Source organism: Centrocercus urophasianus, unplaced genomic scaffold (assembly GCF_019232065.1).
Source record: "Centrocercus urophasianus isolate 14NV4802_14NV808 unplaced genomic scaffold, USGS_Curo_1.0 seq_14, whole genome shotgun sequence".
NCBI lineage: Eukaryota > Metazoa > Chordata > Aves > Galliformes > Phasianidae > Centrocercus > Centrocercus urophasianus.
This window is the reverse complement of record NW_024884586.1, coordinates 44,983,132-45,001,218: the sequence shown is the minus strand read 5'-3', so window position 1 is coordinate 45,001,218 and position 18,087 is coordinate 44,983,132. Positions and strand designations below refer to the sequence as shown.

At 43.5% G+C, this 18,087-nt stretch overlaps 1 protein-coding gene across 3 annotated transcripts; it reads right to left on the bottom strand.

Annotated features, from left to right (window-relative positions):
• Positions 1-3,691: 3,691 nt before the first annotated feature.
• Positions 3,692-17,810, bottom strand: PLD4 (phospholipase D family member 4). Of its 3 annotated transcripts, none has more exons than XM_042814637.1 (11): positions 17,468-17,810; positions 13,027-13,116; positions 11,315-11,520; positions 10,834-11,017; positions 10,324-10,444; positions 9,354-9,481; positions 8,980-9,180; positions 8,536-8,675; positions 6,767-6,932; positions 5,707-5,803; positions 3,692-4,306 (listed from the first exon to the last, which is right to left on the bottom strand). In XM_042814637.1, exons 2-11 carry the CDS (start codon positions 13,084-13,086, stop codon positions 4,098-4,100), a joined length of 1,512 nt encoding a protein of 503 aa, XP_042670571.1. In that variant the 5' UTR covers positions 13,087-13,116; positions 17,468-17,810; the 3' UTR covers positions 3,692-4,097. The 3 variants fall into 3 exon arrangements, with proteins under 3 accessions (XP_042670571.1, XP_042670570.1, XP_042670572.1); XM_042814636.1 differs by lacking the exon at positions 17,468-17,810 and adding an exon at positions 15,787-16,021; XM_042814638.1 differs by lacking the exons at positions 13,027-13,116; positions 17,468-17,810 and adding an exon at positions 15,787-16,021.
• Positions 17,811-18,087: the final 277 nt, after the last annotated feature.

Here is an 18,087-nt window from a genome sequence, read left to right as displayed (position 1 = left end):
GCTATACTGTGTAGTAATAAAAATAGTGATCTTTCCAAATCTGTTCCAAAGGCAAGAACAGGTACAGGAGAGTTCATAGTTCTAATAAGGTCTGAAAAGATACCTGAACCATGAAAGTAAACCTTTGAAAGACTCAATGGCAGCAAAATGTCTTGTTAAATATGCTTCTCAAAAACACACCATTTAGGATTAGATGATATATTATTTGCAGAGCAGAGTATAAACTAGTACTATGAGAATTATATTTACCTGTTTAGATTTTTGATCTCTCTGACTTATTTTTGCTTTCTTACTAAATCTTTCTTTATTTCAGCTAAAGTAAACATATACTCCACAATCATTTTAAAAAGCAAAATGAAAACAAAATACTAGTGTAGACAGACAGAGGCTTTACCCCTTCCTCTCTTCTCATGTTTTTTTATTATCGTGGTGGGTCATATTTAGCCTTAAAAGATTAACAAATAAATAAATTCAAGACAAAAAAAAAATTATTTCACATTTTTAAGGTATCCAAATAATGGTGAAAACTATTATAAAAAATGTGGATAAATAAATTTTTATGTGTATATTTACTGAATAGTTAAATGCACAGAATGATCTGCCATGCTTTGGTGGAATTGCTTCAGATATTTTCTGGGAAAGGAGATGTATATAGTTATTTACCTCTTTGTTTATACTAATGCTTCTCTCAAGTGCACAGCCAAAACCAGAGTGCATATATGACGGCCTTCATATGTATCATTAAAACACTACATTCTTAACTCACAATAAATTCACTACATGAAAAATAACACGAGTAGCCTGAATTACTGCCAGTGCCACTTGGCTCACTCTCAAAACTACAGTTGGAAATGCCAGCCTAAATTTGCATAAGATTTGATCATCACCCACCCTCTGCTGAAATGACTGCCTAATGGCAGCATGGTCTCTAAATATGATGGTGTTGGATACAAACTAATCTGAGACTTTTCACCCATTGCACTTCTGAGTTCTGAGTGTGCAGTCATGCTTCTTTATGGTGCTTTTCTCATCCTGTATTTTCTTTCTCTGTATTCTATTTACAACAGGGAAAAGAGACAAAGGAAACTGTTTAGAAATTTAGTTATAAAGGAAACGTACTTGGGTGTGTAACCATGTGGGACCTGAGGTGTTCTTCACTTCTGCATCTTTGCAGAAAGGAGATGGTCAGTTAAAACTGAGCTCTGAGATGATAGTGATAACCACAGAGCAAGACTCTCTATTCTGTTTTTAAAAGATGAATGCACTAGATGAGGAAGGAAGAGGAGAGAAAAAAAGCAGCAATAAAACCTTCCTCCAAATGGGCTCCTGTAAGCTTTAGGGAAAGCAGAAGTTAGGAAAAAAAGCAACCAGGTTAACGAGGCGTAACCCGAGGCTCTGACCACAGGAATAGCTAAAGACAGAACCCAAAAGAGTGCAAGGAACACAGAGACAAATCTTCAAAACACACATACTTTAGTCAACAGGCTCCTGTGGTTCTGGCTCCACCTACCTGGTCTGAGAACATCGGGTTGGTTTTTGTTTGTTCGTTTGTTTGTTTTTGAACTGTGTTAGGTTTTCTTGGTTAATGCTACTTCATTTTTAACACCTGGAATAGTGGGCTGTTCAGCTAAACATCTGCATCCAGTCTCCAGCCAAACAGCCGTACAACTGCACATGCAAAGGAAGGTTTAAACACCTTAAAAAGAAAGATACTTTGCCTCCCCAGCCCTGCGATATCCCACATTGCTGAGACATGAATGCAAAGAGTGATAGAATATCTTGAGTTGGAAGGGACCCATAAAATTCATTGAGTTTAACCCCTGGCTCCACTCAGGCCCACCCTAAAATCAGATCCTGTCTAAGAACATTGTCCAGACATTTTTTGAACTCCAGCAGCTTGGGGCCAGGCCCACTGCCCCGCAGAGCCTCTTTTATGCCCACCACCTTCTGGTGCAGAACCTTTTCCTATATAATAATACGTCTTGGTTGACTATTTCCTGGTGATCTTTGAAGTAGAACCTCTGATGTCAAAGAATCCTAGAATCATTGAGGTTGGTGAAGACCACTAAAATCACCCAGTCCAAGCACTGCCCAATCCCCACCATGCCTGCTGCCCACATCCCTCAGTGCCACATCTGCCCTTTTCTTAAACACCTCCAGAGACGGTGACTCCACCGCCTCCCTGGGCAGCCTGTGCCAATGCCTCACCGTTCTTTCTAAGAAGAAATGTTTTCTAATATCCCACCTGAACTTCCCCTGGAGCAACTTAAAGCCATCACCTCTCATTCCAAATGCTAAAGTTAATACTGAATGAAATGAAACAGATATATGGGAGTCAGTGCCTCTTGCAGAAGAGCTATATTCCAGGGAATGTGGAAATACTATTAAAAAATTAGATATGCACTAATGTAGTATAATTGACACAGGAAAGGTTTTCCCAATACCTGGATGAAAACAACTCAGGTATGCTTTATCTGGAACAACTGCAAAGGGCAAATTTTGGGTGGGGGGATTGAAAAAACATAATGCTAATGCTTTGGGATAATGCATGAACTCAGGTGACTTAGTAGTCCTATCCAAACATGCGGAGCCTGCTAGGCATTTACAGGCATTTCACTGAGCCAAGCACTCTCAGAAATGAGATGACTGGGAAACTCTAGACCCAAGTAGATCAGTATTAAAAAGATATCTGAACTGCCTGCAGCCAGAGTTTAGTTGCCCTCCAAAATAGAGAAATCCATCTGAAACTAGTAAATGGTAATTAAAAATACTAATTAATTACATTTGGAAAAGACCTTACCTTAAAGAAATCACAATCACTAGAAAGACAAGCAACGGGAGGATAAGGATAAAGATAAAAACTATTTTGCAAGTGGAAAAATGAAAATACTGAGAGATTCAAAGCCCAGTTGTAATTTTCACCATGTTCTACCTTTTTAATAGCGATCAAGCAAAGAGAAGATACCAAGAAACCAAACTCAAGTTCCACTGAGACCCAGTTAATTGTCTTAATTGCAAAGTTCTCCTTCATCTGTGGAGAAAAAAACAAGACAGGTGATGGCAGTCAAGAAAATAAAGGTCATTCTAGTAAGCATCCATTTTTCCTTTCTAAGTTGAACCTTATCCCAACATTCCATTCTCTTATCTTACCCAGAAACTGCTCCACTACACAACTTATCCAGCACTGTCAGGTTTGAGCTCTTAAGGAAAGGAGAAAGAAGTTTTCCTGTTCATGCAAATTACTCTCTCAAAAGCAGTGAAAACATGGCTTCGAGTGCCATCTAGAGGAGTGCACTCCTCTATCGAAAATAGGCTGAAACACAAAGTCTCAGAAAGATTTTCAAAATCACTGACTGTTCATGTATGCTCCTTGTAGTGGGTCAGATCTGAGCTGATGTTGTTCCTGCATGCACGTATTCCTACACTTCGTGGCCAGATGTATTTGTTGGTGCAGGATAATAAAGCTGTGAAGTACAACTGGTGAAGAGCAGTCACAGAATCATTTGAATTAAGGGCCACCTCGTCCAACCGCCCTGCAGTGAACAGGGACACCTACAGCTCCATCAGGTGCTCAGAGCCCCATCCAGCTGATTAAATTCAGCATTTATAAATACATTCCTTGTGCCACGAGTACCTAAATGCTTTAAAAAAATCTGACCTTGCTGTTGTGATTACTTGCATTGCTCAAATCTTACAGTGACCAGGACTTTATTTGAAAAATGTTTAACACACGTAAGCAAACACTGTTAATGGGACATTATGGTTGAGTAAGCACAGTACAGCAATAGTGATGTACTTCTCCAGTGTATTCAGATCTGATCATACCCTCTATGTTCTCTTTAATATAAGACAGACTGTGCTACAACACCGTATGCACTTCATTAACTCTGAGATGGGCTAATGGTACACAGCAAAGGAAACATCACACACTGGGTGAGGGAGACTCAATTACTAGAAGTTCCCACGTTGTCGGGCAGTGCGGACACCACCAGGAAGAAATTTCTCTGATAAAAGCCATAAAGCAGAAAGCTGCTCTTTTTGCACAGGGAACATCCAGCTACGTATTTCTTCCTAAAAAATGTATTCTCCTGTTCACTTCAGAGTCTGTCTCTCCAGTTGCAGTCTTTCTGACCTTGCACATCCTCCACATTCACTGAATATTTGGAATTCCAGTCTCGCTCAAAAATGCTTTTTAATTGTTCCTGGACAGGCTGTTGCCTTCTCTGCAGGTTGGTTGAGCTCTGCTTGATAATCAGTCCCACGCCGGCTGTGTTTGTGAAGTAATCTTCTGACCAATTGGAAGTCCCTATGTAATGCAAAAGGGGCTAATTAGAAAACATTCCAACAGTGATTTCTTTGATCTCCGTACTTGTTAAGTACACATTGCCTCACTTTGCTGAGGTGCTGTACAACTGCAAATCTCATGAGGGCCAACAAGCAGCGAAAAAATCAGGTCAGCTCTTTCTTACTGCATGTCTCAAGTTTCAGAAAGTCGGTGTTGACTGCTGCCCTAAGGCTTCTGATTCCTTACCCTGTGTTATCTGCTCATTATAAACGTAGGACCAGAGTGCATTATTTGTATATGTGGAGGGAAAAAGCTGGTGTTTGATACGGGGCTCTGCATTTAAAAACAAAAAATCCTCAATCTACCTAATCTTTTAATCTGTGGGGCTGCATGGGACCAATAAAGTAGCCTCAAGCACTTCGTATTCCATCAGAAACAAAGGCCTAGCAGAAAATGAGCTTCAGAATGGATCTTTATATGTTAAAGGAAAACAAGAGAGGATTTGGATCCCTGAGCAATACATCCTCAGCAGCTGTTCTGAGCTCAGCATGCAGTGCCTGCTTTTAAACCAGGCAAAGCCAAGATCCACCTGTAAGCATTGTGTGGGGTTCTCTCCAAAACAGCCACCATCCAGAAAACATTGTGTAAAAAATACACATTTTAGCACTTAGCATTTCTTCTGGTGTTCACCTCTGCCAGAAAAATCTGTCAATTGCAGAGGGTGTTTAGGCATGAAAACAACTTATCTGCACATCTATCTTCAAGAAACAACTCAATAAGAAGCAAGGCCATTAAAGGTGATTGGAGCTGCAAGTCCTCAGCCTGTCAGAAGGTCAGGCTGTCTGCTGGCTGCACTGCTCGGAGCATGGACTGACTGAAATGACAGAGCCCTTCTGCATTCCATTTTTGAGGCATTTGGATGAAAGAGCACAAAAATAACACCATCCTGATTTTCAGGAATAGAGCAACAGCTGACACTAGAGTTTTCTCATTTCCATTCCTAGAATTCTGTTCAGCAAATAGTGCATGGAATTAAACCCTCCCAGCAATTCCCTTTTATTAAAGCACAGTGATGTTCTATACCAGAGCATTAGCTATCACTGCATCATTCTGAGCACACCGTTTGTGAAGTTCCCACTGTGCTTGCTACAAGCTGCACGCTCAGACTCAGCATACTCTGTTCTTAATGGTTCACAGTCATATGAGATAATCTCCTCCTGAACTTAACATACATTATATTGTCTCGCTTTTCCACCTCTACTCCTATTCCCAAAGCAGACATTCTGACATAATATCTTGTTACGTTTATCAACTTTCTATGGCAAAATGACCTCCTTTTTAACATTGAAGCCCACCCCATCCCAATCTCAGCCCTGCAGATCTGAAGATGCTTTGAGCTGTCGTAATCACAGGATACGCACCAATATAGGCTGCTTTATCTGTGACCATAAATTTGTTGTGATTCACTCTCCCATGAGGAATATTTGTGTGATTCAAAACCGGAACAATGAAGAGTCTCTGGATGGAGAGAAATCAAAACATACATAGAAATATCATATGAGAAATAGGGCAATGCAGATTCCCTCTGCTTTCATAGAATAGAATGCTAGAGAAATAAGAGAGTAATCCTCGCACTGGTATTAAATGTCCCATAAAAGAGGCTTTACTCTTATCCAAGAAAACTAACAAATGCTATCTCCACTATACATAAAATTTGATAAGCAATTGAGATCAGATAAGGATAACGTTTGCTTCACAATGTTCCATTAGTGACACAGCTATTATCATTACGGGGCAGACAATTAAATGCAGTTTTAGGCAGCTGTTTAATAGATCTGCATTTACCACTGATTGCCGCTCTTATTTTGTGCTAAAATGGGCTGATCACATGCGCAGGGAGTACTGCAGATACCAACAATGCCAAACTTCTTGTGTGAAATCTTACTAAGATCTAGATTTCGGGGTTTTGTTTTGTTTTGTTTTCCTTTCCCTTGGTAAAAACCTCATTTCTGCTATTTCTTTCTGTCCTGGTAAGTGTGCTGTTCTGGAAGTTTCCATATCATAGAATCATTATGGTTGGAAAAGACCACTAAGATCATCTTGTCCAACCCCAGTCCTCCCTCACCTGCCCACTGACCACGTCCCTTGGTGCCACATTTACCCTTTTCCTGAACACCTCCAGGGACAGTGACTCCCCCACCTCCAATGCCAATTCCTCACCAATCTTTTGGAAAATAAACGTTTCCTAATATCCAACCTGAACCCTCTCCTCACTCCATGCTTTCCATTCCAGTGCTTGTGTCTATAGCCTGTGTGTAATATTTATTGTAGAAAAAAAATGCCTCGATATATAGAGGCAGGTAGAAGAGCTCTCAATTACCAAAAAACTGATACTAGAGCCACCTGAGATAGTCTATACAGACAAGGATTGCAAGAAGACCACCAAGTCCTCGTTCAGATGGTCACTGTCATTTATCATACCACGCTGATGCTCATGTGGGTGTGAGGGTTGTTGAGAGCACGCAGGGACCTCAGGTAGTGGAGCATGGATGGGTCGGTGTGGGTCCAGCAGCTGACCAGAAGCCGAATTTGTACTCTGTAGTTGAAAGCCACACGTCTCAGAGCATTGTCAATGGCTGGCCAGTATCTAGAGAAAAGCAGGTGGGTAGAGAGAAGAGGATTTCTGTAAAGATCTCTTCTTGCTCCCTTCAGCTTTAATTCAGCTTCCTCTTTTTTGGCATATTGGTTCCTAGTTGATTAACACTCAGGCATTAGGACAGCAGTTTTATTCCCTGCCTCAGCTGCTGGAAAGACCAAAGCTGAACTAATCAGCCTCAATTCACCCCACTGCAGCTGGTTGCTGTGGAGATAGCTGGAGGCTCAGCACTGCTTCCCCTCAGACTTTCAAACTCCTATTCACATCAGATCAGGTCCTAGATGTCAAAAATGGTGGATTTAAGGCTTCAGATGAAGAATGAGTAGTATTAGCACTTCCATTCCTACAGGGAAAAAAAGAGTTTCTGTGAACCTAATCTTAGTTAAAAGCAGGAAATGAGAAACCCACAGGTTCAACAACACAGAAACTGAAAATCCTCTCAGCTGTTGGATTTACAAAAATATCCTCCAGGAGAAAACTGGCCTTAGAGGTTTTATTTCCAGGACAGCAGAATTATCTCTATCTGCTAACCTTCACACTTCATGTTAACACTCTGCTTCACAGCTGAATGGCACAGACCACAGTCATTCCAGAGGATGTGATGCATGTTAAAATTATGGCAAACTGGTAAGCTAGGGCTTGCTCTATTCTTGACAAGCCACCTAGTATGTAATTAGTTTGCTTGAGCTACTTTCTCAGTCAGAATATTTAGATGATTGGAAAGCCCGCAGATGTTGTAAGCAGGTAATACTCAAAGCCCTTTGTTGCACATATGTGTTCTAATTCAAGCATATCAAAGAGGATTTGGGATCTTTGTGGCTGGCCCATGACACAACAGCTTTCTGTTACTTAGATCAGAGCTGATGTAGGAAGTATGCACAATTCTGCTGGGACCTTGGGCAGCTCAGTGGTCCACCAAACAATTTAGACCACTGCACCTCCTCTGTGAGAGCTTTGCCTCCACACATCCAGCATTCCCAGCAAACTTAGGTGTTCAAGACGAGGTAGTAGAAAAGGAAAATAAAAGCTCAGAACTTTTTGGGGGGACTACCTCAAATACTGTTGCAGAGGTGAGCAAGAACAGTTAAGAACTGGGCTCTACAGCATGATTCAGGTGTATCGAGCAGGCAGTAGAGCAAGAAGTCAAGAGTCCTCAGAAGTGAAGAACAGAAAGAAAGAGACAGGAGCAGAAGAAGGGGGCAAAGCACTATTTTCTCTGAGAAGTCTGATACATATATATGTCTGCTGTTCCCATTCCTTCCTCTATTCAAAGAGCTGGTGTACTGTATTTTTAATAGAGCTACACCCGACTGTCCCTCTGGCATTTTGAAGTTTTCCTGCTGTTTGAAGGGCAGAGGAGGCTGCTTCAAATTGCAAGAAAAGCACAGGGGTAATATGGTAAAATATTCTTCCTGTACATCACAAGTTGCACAGTCTACAAAGCAGTCACGAATGTGGAGCAAAGCCTCAGCTCTTTCTACTCAAAAAAAGTTGGATTATTTTCATTGCAAGTTGGTGCTGGGGAGCCAATCATACATTTTCTCTTTAAATAGCCCAAGTTTGGCAACCAACCAGGTCAGGATTAAAATCATACCTTTCTGGGTGAACAAAACGGCTGGTAGGGAAATAATCCATAACAGAAATGTAGACAAATTTATGTGCCGCACTGATAACACTGATAATAGCAAAGAGGTCATGGGTGCGACCTTCTGGACAAAATGCAGGAGGAGAAGCCTGTCAGAAGAAAACATGCAGGTCAGTGACTTCATTCTTTTGTTAAACTGTGATGGATTCACATTTGAGTCTGTTCAGTTTTCATTGCAATACCATAAAGCATTTAAGGCAGAGTATTCCTCGTGCTTTCCGTGCCCCAGTGGGTCAGATACTCACTGATACATTAAGCCCACAGGAGACCTGCACCCTATCCTTAATTATTATCCATCTAGAGCAGAAGCAGCTAAGGAGCACTAAAAACACTTTTCTGGTCAAACCTTGAACATAGTTTATAGTCTGTCTTGTTATTTTAAAGCATACTTACAGAAAAATAGACTTTTGTCAAGGTTCCATTAAATTCTACTTCCAGAGGCCGAGAGTTGTTAATGTGGGTAGAATAGTTTTGAGGCCAAGGAGATGGGATGGTAGCACCATCATGTCCAAGATCCCAGTAAGTTTTAAATGTCTTCCAGAGGTCTTTGGCTAAGCAGCTGCAGTTGTATATCACAGCACCAAACTCTTTCACCTGCAAAGACAGCACACTGTGTCACAGCCCCAGAAAGAGCCTCCTCCTCCCGCAGTGGGTTCTTTGCTGTTTGTCCCTCTCAGTCAACATTTGACATTGTTAGGATTTTCTGTTGTGTTCTTGGACATTAATTTTCCCCGCCAAGCGTTTGAATTTGCAACAGCAGAGCTTACCTGAGATAAAGACCTCCAGTCCATATTTGCACTACCAATATATGTGTGTTTCATGTCTATGATCCAGAACTTGCTGTGCAATACTCCTCCTGTCAAACGTCCAAAGTCAATTTTTTTTATATGAGCTCCTAAAGATGGGGAAGAAAGAAGCAAGCTTAGATAGAGGTGGCATACAGCATTGTCTCTCTGACAGCCAGAATGTGCAGCCATGGAATCACAAAATCATTAAGGTTGGGAAGACCAATAAGATCATCTAGCCCAACCATCAGCCCATACCTGTTATCACTCTAGACCACGTCAGTGCCACATCTGCCCTTTTCTTGAACACCTCCAGGGTGTTCAAGCTACTGCCCCACCCCCTGGCAGCCTGTGTCAGGCGCATCACCACTCTCCAAGAAGAAATTTTCCCTGATCTCCAACCTGAACCTCCCCTGCTGCAACTGAAGACCACTACCTCTTATCCTATTGGGATTACCTGAGAGAAGAGCCTGACCCTCACCTCAACACAATTTTTCAGGCCACTGTAGAGAATGATAAGGTCTCCCCTGAACCTCCTCTTCTCCAGACTGAACCACCCCATCACCCCTCAGCCACACCCCATAAGATTCGTGCTCCAGACCCTTCACGGCTCTGCTGCTCTTCTCTAGGCAACAAGTCTGGATCTCTAATGTTTGCAGCCATTTGCAACCAAAACTCACAAGCATCGATTGCTGGGCATAAGGTAACTTCAAAAAACATATATAGAAAACATGGAAAAAAAAAAAAAAAAAAAAAAAAAAACTTTGAGGGCACAACAGCATAGACAGAAATTGAGAAGCAGTGAATATGCAGCACACATTTCATGAACAGCATGGCTTCAAGTTCAGAGCCATGGAAGCACGTTGCTGGCATAGGCCTCAGCAGCCAGTTTATCTTAGGTGCATTTTAGCAGTACTGAAGTTCAGAGGACACCGCTGAGTGAGATAATTACCTTTTCTCTCTAAAAGCTCAAGGTCAGTTGAATTCATAGCCAAAGTTGGCATACTTGCTGCAATGTACAGAGAGACATTCTCTGCAAGTAATTCCTCAAATCTCTTCAGAATTTCTTCACCCTGCACAATGCGTTGTGTGTTATTTGTTGCATTTTATTATATAGGTAACAGAGACAGTGCTGGACTGGGCTGTCCCTTGAAAGGAGGCAGGGCTCAGTCCCTCATCTGCCACTTCTCAAGTGCAGGATGTGAGTCAACCTACACCACCAGGCCAGCTGGGAAGAAGGGGCCAGGGTCCTGAGGATGATAAGGAAACACCTCAGGAGGAAGGCAGCAGCTCTGCCCACAGCAGCAAACAGGACTGTGGTATCTGCTCTCTGCAGAGGAGCCAGAGTGTCTAAGAGAACAACTGTACAATAGGAGCTCATTTTAAGTGACTGAAGGCAAGCCATACAGTCAGTCTGCCATAGACACGAGATGTACAACCTCAATCACTGATTTCAGCCTACCTGCTTTGAAGATGAGTCATTAACGCTGATGTCTTTCCCAGTAAGGGACCAGTAGTAAGAAGCCACATGGATTTCTTCCTGGGCTATATCAAGGAGGTTCATCCAGGCACGGTACAAGGGTTTGGCTGCAGTGCTATTTATCTCAAAAGCTAAGTCATAAGGAACGCTTTCCACAAGTTCAAAGCTGCAACAGCAATTGTATAGTTTGAGGTTAGCAGCTGTGACCCAAGCAGGAAACCATGCACCTGCCACGATGTACAGTACTTGCTGCTCTCCCTGTTGCCTCTCGTTCTGCTGCAAAGGCAGGATGGTTAGGGGTATGTTGAACCTTCAAGTACACGACCATAATAGAGCTGTGTTCCTATTCCTACCACCCCTCCATCAGAAGAATACTAATAGTGACCCTGCATCCAAACAATGCTGTTGTAGCTATTTCTCACCCTGCTGATTACTTCTCCACAAGCCATTAGGCCTAGCTTACCTGCAGGAATCGTTGGATCTATTTGTGTTCTCCTCAGTTACTGTGGTTCTCTGGAGATCTTCATAGAGTTCTTCATCCTTTATCTCCTGGTAAACACTGACAACTGTTTCTTCTCCCTTACGATCAACTGTGCTGTCTGCTCTCATGAAGTAAACAGCCATCAGGGCAACAAAACCAAGCATCAAAATTACCCCAGAGATTTGAAACTGGAACAGAATCCAAACAGGATAAGAATTAAGCACCCACCTTAGTCACCCATACAGCAGCTAATGGATAACTACCTGTCACAGGTGACTAAATTAAAACCATTGAACATCAGTGCTTTCAGCTGCTGGCAGACAGCATTCCTAGATGCACTGCTTCAGATGAGGACCATGACCTAAATAGGGGTTGGTTTGAGTAAGGACCATGAGTTTAGTTATCTTTTAATTTTTCGTGTGCCAGCATGTCAAAAATGAGCTTTTCCTCTCAGGTCCTCAGATTAGTTTGACATTGACCATTTTTAGTTTAGTGAGGGACAAATGGGTGTTCAACAGTATCTCCGTCAAAAAAAAAAACAAAGCAAGAAAATCCACAGCACAAAACTAACTGTGAGATCAAGTGCAGTAGGACCACAAAGAGGAAATTCATAAAGACGTGGGGAAAAAATGGAGCTGGGAGAATTCCCCATCCCATGGAAGGCAATGTGCAATTCAGAGCTGAGCGTTTGGACCCTTCCAGGCAGGAGAAGTGAGTCTGGGAAGGAGAAGTCAAGAGGCTCTAGCTGTAAATGTGAACTCCTGAAATGGCACATATGAAAATTGAGTGGAAGCCAATTTGCTCTGAAAGCATCTGTTTCTGTTTCTATGTGCATAGAGTCTCTTACTTTTCATTTTCTACGCTTCTTTCAAGATCTACAGCACTGCCATCAATTTCAGGCAGTGATTTGACCTAGATAGAGAAAAAATGCTTTTAAACCAACTATCAACTTAAAATTTTGCCTTCCTGCTTGTTCTCCTTTTCATTGACGGCAAAGAAAGCCCTACCACTTTTTAATGGTTGTGAATTTCGCCCTGGGAACAGTGAAGGCACAGGTTTTAGGACATTTCTCAGGGCAGAGGAGTGTTTTGAAATCACCATACTCTGATGCTGTAATGCCAGGTGCTACAAGCATTCCGAATTAATCAAATGATTCCAGAAGCTTCTTATGGTCAGACCTGAAGGACAGCATCAGACCTGATGCCCAGCATCAGGCAGCACAAGGCTTTGCAAGGTAGGGTGAAAAGGGGTAAGTGAGGCCTTAGAATGAATTTCAGCAGGTTATATAGACCAAATTCCTTTGTGTTATAATGGAATACAGTACGTTCAGAGGAACTGCGTGTAATCAGCGCTTATTTACATCAGGAGAAGAAATACCAACACCTTTTACTCACTTGGCTCTCATTTAGCATCTGTGCTAATGAAGGAAGTGAGGCTATTTCTGCACAAGCAAGGCTCACAGTTCTGAGGGCTGCAGGATTGGGGTCCATATTACTCCTGCTTGGCAAGGTTTGATCATCCTACTGGACAAATCAATGGGGGGTTTGTCATCACTTGCTTACAAGTAGGATTAAAATCTACACAGATTACCACAAGAACCAATAAAATCATTCTTTTTTATCTGCTCTGTCTTTTCAGAAGTGTCAACGTCTTCTCAACTCTTGTGAGCAAATGTAGTGCATCTCAATAATTACCATTTTGACATCTTTTTGATTGTTCACGCTTAATTTCACGTTGGAGGACTCATTAACCATCGGGGATGCTTTTAATGCTCTTTTTACAATCTGAAAAACAGAAATGTATGCAAGGGAGAAAATAAAGCTTTATGGCAGCATTTGTAGAAAGCCGGTTACAGACTGAAAAAGCAGGTCACCGCCACTCCTTTATATAGTTCTCTGAGATTAAAGTACAAATGTGTGCAATGTTCTCTCTGTGTTATGGATCTTGAGTGACATTAACAGATTCCAAAGGGGGAGAGAGAGACAGTCCCCTGCAGTCTTTCCCTGTGCTGCCTACACAGAGAAACCTCTGCAGTAATTAATGTGTAAACAACTGCATCACTGCCTCTTCAGGTTATCCTCTGACACACTTTGTCCTGCTGTAGCCTAACACACTTGACAACCATTAATGGCTAAGTGCAAAAACCTTGGGTGATGCTGTACGACACCAATGTCATTGCGTGTGTGACTTACTACAGAATCATAGAACCGTTTGAGTTGGAACGGACCTAGCAGGACAAGGGGGAATGGTTTTAAGTTGAGGGAGGGCAGATTTAGGTTGGATGTCAGGGGGAAGTTCTTTACAGAGAGAGTGGTGAGGTGCTGGAACAGCTGCCCAGAGAGGCTGTGGATGCCTCATCCCTTAAGGTGTTCAAAGCCAGATTGGATGGGGCCCTGGGCAGCCTGGTCTGGTATTAAATGGGGAGGTTGGTGGCTCTGCATGTGGCAGGGGGGCTGGAGCTTCGTGATCCTTGAGGTCCCTTCCTACCCGGGCCATTCTGTGATTCTGTGAAAGGCCATCTAGTCCTACTCCCTAGCATGGGCAGCTCGCAGACTCCTTTCTTCCTAATGTGCATGAGTTGTCTTCAATGCTGGTGTCTTTTTCAGAAGGGATTCTGTTCATAGGACATGAACCAAATAGGGTAAAATCGAAACTCCTTCCCTACTCCTCCTTCCCTCTATAATCACGAGGCAAAGAAATTAGTTAAGTTCCTTTGCAAGCAGGATTGCTCCTGCTCTTATCACCAGAAGAGGCAACCACAGGAGCAAATCCCAAACTACGTCCCAACTCAAAGCAGGCAGTAAGGCAGGGTAGTTAGCCACCTGCCTGCTCTGCCTTCTCAAATGTCCAGACCCCTCACATGTGCCTTTGAATGATGCCTGCGTGATAGCACTGCACACACACCAGAGGTGAACTTACCCACTGGAGTCAGTCAGCTGTCGTTTATCATGCCGAGAAGCAAGCAGCACATCCTGGGATATGGTAAATCTCAGGAAGAGATGCCAGATGATACCACCACCTGTCAGGTCCCCAAACTATAGCTTCCCATCCCTTAGCCACTGGGCATTTGCAGCCTGAAGATGAACATGCTGTGATGATATGAGATACCCACAGCTGTGTGGGTGGTCATACTTGAGCTAGCTGTAGCTAGTTTTGTCTTGCCAGGCTTGTCCCATCCATCTGGTCTAGTACTATATATGGAGGTTGGCAGCCCTGCCTACAGCAGGGGGCTGGAGCTTGATGATCCTTGAGGTCCCTTCCAACCCAAGCCATTCTATGACCTTGGACGCAGCACGGGCACAGCCCCAAAGTCTTCTTGTGGGGCCAACTCAGAAGAACGAGGGGGAGTGAATAAAAGAATGGAGGATGTCCTGGGAGACGGGGAAGGTGGGTGTGAAATACTGACTTGGGGAACACACACAGAGGGTCATGTGGTGACTGTCTGGTCCTCATGACCTTGAAATCCCATTTCATGTTTTAAGCCCAGTAGAAAGATATGCTGTCCTACCCCAAAGAGCTTGTAGTCCAAATGCAGAAAGCTGTGACAACACCACAAGTCTGGGTTGAATACTGAGCCAGAAGACTTAGTGGGAAAAAAAATGAGGGGGTATTAAGGCTGAAGAGACCAAGGAGTTTGGTAGGAAACGAGGCAAAGGGATTTTGAAGGAGAAGAAGAACAGCAAAACAAGGGCAGCAGCCCCTCAGTCCAGGCCAGGGGAAGCCCGGCGGGGCTGCAGGTGCGATGGCTTTAAAGGGACCGAGCTTTGAGAAACAACCTGTTTCAGTTCTCTTTTTCAGCAACAGCCACAAAATGGCTTTCAAAAAAAGCAGCGTTTCTCTCGAAATATGAGAGTGAACTGATCTTGTATGTGCCATAATAAAGTCATCTGCCATTTGGTTTTAATGAAGTCCTTTTCATGATGGTTTTGGCTGGGCTGTGTTCCCAGCTGCTTGGAGGAACTTGTGAGAACTGTATTAAATCCATGGGGGGGAGGAGGGAAGCAGGGAGGGAGGGCACTGCTTGAAGTTTAATTTTCACAAAAGAAAACACGGCAGACAGGCAGGATGCTTAAGAACAATACCGTAGCAGGTCAGTAATTAACGATGGCTCCCTCTAAGCTTCCAGGGCTTTACCAGCTGCCAATTTCAGGAACAATAAATACAAGCACTGCTTAGTGCGGCTCCACAGACAGGAACACAAGTCTGCACCACAACCTGCACAGCATACACAGGCGACTGCTGTTTCTAGTGTTAGGTTGATTTCTCCCAGCTCCCCAGATATTTTTTGTTATTTCTCGTCTCCATCAGCATCAATTCTTTTCTCGGATTTCAAAGACAAGGGTGAGGCTTTTTCAGAACTATCTTCCCAAGCAGATGATTGGAGGTTCTCATATGCAAAAAGTGCATCCCTCCTTGCCACCCCAGCACTCCCAAGAGCTCTTCCATGTACTCACCATCCTGGAGGACCTCCGGCGTTGCTGTCCTGCTGCACTCTGATGTTATGTCCAACCACGCACACAGGAGATGGTGCACACACTTACACCAGCAGATTCATTTCAGGTTCTGCTTTCTTCCTCCTTCAGCTGCAGATTAGTTCCCCTTAACCTCCGAGTTTCATGGTGCATACTAACAGTTAAGAGTCCCAAATTGCCATCTAGATGTTGATACCCTGTTCTTAGATGCTTATCTCCACCTGCTTGGTATAATTATACTCAAATAGGGCAAAATAGATACAAAAAGAAAGTAGTGGAGCAGATGCGAAGCCTGCTCGCCATCCTGCTCTCTCCTGAATTTACTGCTTTATACAGATTACCCACCAGCAGGACCACCCCACTATCAAAGCAGGGCTGGGTCGAGGTGAAGGCTGCTGCAATCTTTTTAGGCTCAAGTTAGCAGAAAGCTGAAGTCAGCGTTATGCTGGAGCCAGGTTTTGTCTGCCCTCAGGGAAGTGCTAACTCCAGCGAGCAGCCATGCTAAGGGTCCAACCTGCTTCTGGAACGTGCCCATGTTTCCCCTGCTGTCCTCTGCAGACGAGCCAGTGCTTACTGCTCTCTTCAGTTTTGGATCACAGAACCACAGAATATTCCAAGTTGGATGAGACCCACAAGGATCATCATCAAGTCCAAGCCTACAGCATCACCCAAATCCAACCCTATGTCTGAGAGTGGTGTCTCAACACATTCTGAGCTCCCTACAGCTGACAGCTGTAACTGTGATTTAGGATGGAAGTGGGTTTGTGAAGCAATATAAAATGGTTTATCTGAGGGGGGAAAAAAAGACGACCAGCAAGGTTCTTGGCAAACAAATGACTTGCTTCATATCTCCACTTCTGTTCCGCAGACAAGGATCCTTCTGTCAATTGCCACCTTCCCACACACAAAGTAAATACATCTCTCACCTTACAGCCATGTACACTCTGGTTAGCAGACTCTAAAAACCACGCTTGGTCTCCAGTTTGTTAGAAACGTATTAAAGTACATGGTGGAAGATCTTTAAACGCGTATGCAGGAGGTTTGCTATGAAGAAGCTGCCAGCTTAACGTGCTCTCATCTCAGAGAGCTACTAATGGAGAGGAACACTGCTACCACTGCAGAGATCACTACAAAATCACACTCTGCTTTGCACGAGAACAAAGCCGCTGGATCCGGGCACCAGCAGCCAAACAGAAGGATGGAAGCAGAACAGCCCTGGTCCTCATGCCTGAGAGGAAAAACGCTCTGCTTATGCTCTGTGCCAAAGGACTGTAAAATCAGCTGAATGAAAATGTCACTTCAGGTCAAGAGCGCTGAAATGGTTCAGCTGACAAGCCTACAGGAAATTCCAAAGTCTACAGAAAAACATGGCTTTTTGTTTGAAAATAATTTTTAAAGATTTTCTCAATTTCAACTGTTTGAATAATTCAGTAAATATCATTAACCTCAGACAGTGAAACATTTAGCACTCCACATATCACAGAACCATTGAATCGCTGGAGTTGGAATTGACCCTTAATGACTGTGTGGTTCAACTCCCCTGCCATGAACAGGGACACCCACAGCTCCATCAGATGCTCACAGACCTGTCCAACCTGACCTTGGTTGCCCCCAGGGATGGGGATCCACCACCTCTCTGGGCAAGCTGCTCCAGGTTCCATACCTGAAATAATTCTTTTCAATACAACGTTCAGGGCTCGTTAGCTGTATTTTGGTTGGAGGAAGTGCTGACTTCAATGTAAAAGATCGCTAACTAGTGTAGCTCTATGATTGCTCTTTCAGAGGGGGGTTTTCAGTCTCGGTCTCATCACTCTTCTTTCACTGCCCCTCCAGCTGCACCTAGGAAATATGACCTACAAATATTAGGAAAAACTTTATTATGATCTACCTTTGCTTTCCAAATATTACATTCCTCCCCTTTGTTTTGCAAAGCTCCCGGTGGCCTCACTAATTCACAGCAGTTGCACTTCCTGGGGGAAGACATGCTACAGCTCTTACAGCCCACCAGGCCACCAGCAGGCAGAAGAAACCATTCCCTGCAAGACCCCACCCCCAGCTGCCACTGCTGATTTCAAAAGGCTACTTTGCATGGCATCTAAACTCAAGTACCTCTCAGCACTGCTGGGAAAGCCCGTGCAGAGGCAACAGTGTGTGCAACTCAGCCCTGTGCTTTAGTTTGCAAAGCAGGGTGGGTGAAGCTGCAGCCAGCTGAAGCTGTGCAGGAGGAAAGATTGTTCATGAAGTGATAGGAAGGATGCAAAGGTCAGAGAGAACTCCAGGAGG

Coding starts and splice junctions, on each gene's coding strand:
- PLD4 (XM_042814636.1), bottom strand. Junction 10,445..10,833: donor ATGACTCATCTTCAAAGCAG/GTAGGCTGAAAT, acceptor CGCATTGTGCAG/GGTGAAGAAATTCTGAAGAG. Junction 9,181..9,353: donor ACTGGAGGTCTTTATCTCAG/GTAAGCTCTGCT, acceptor CTGTCTTTGCAG/GTGAAAGAGTTTGGTGCTGT.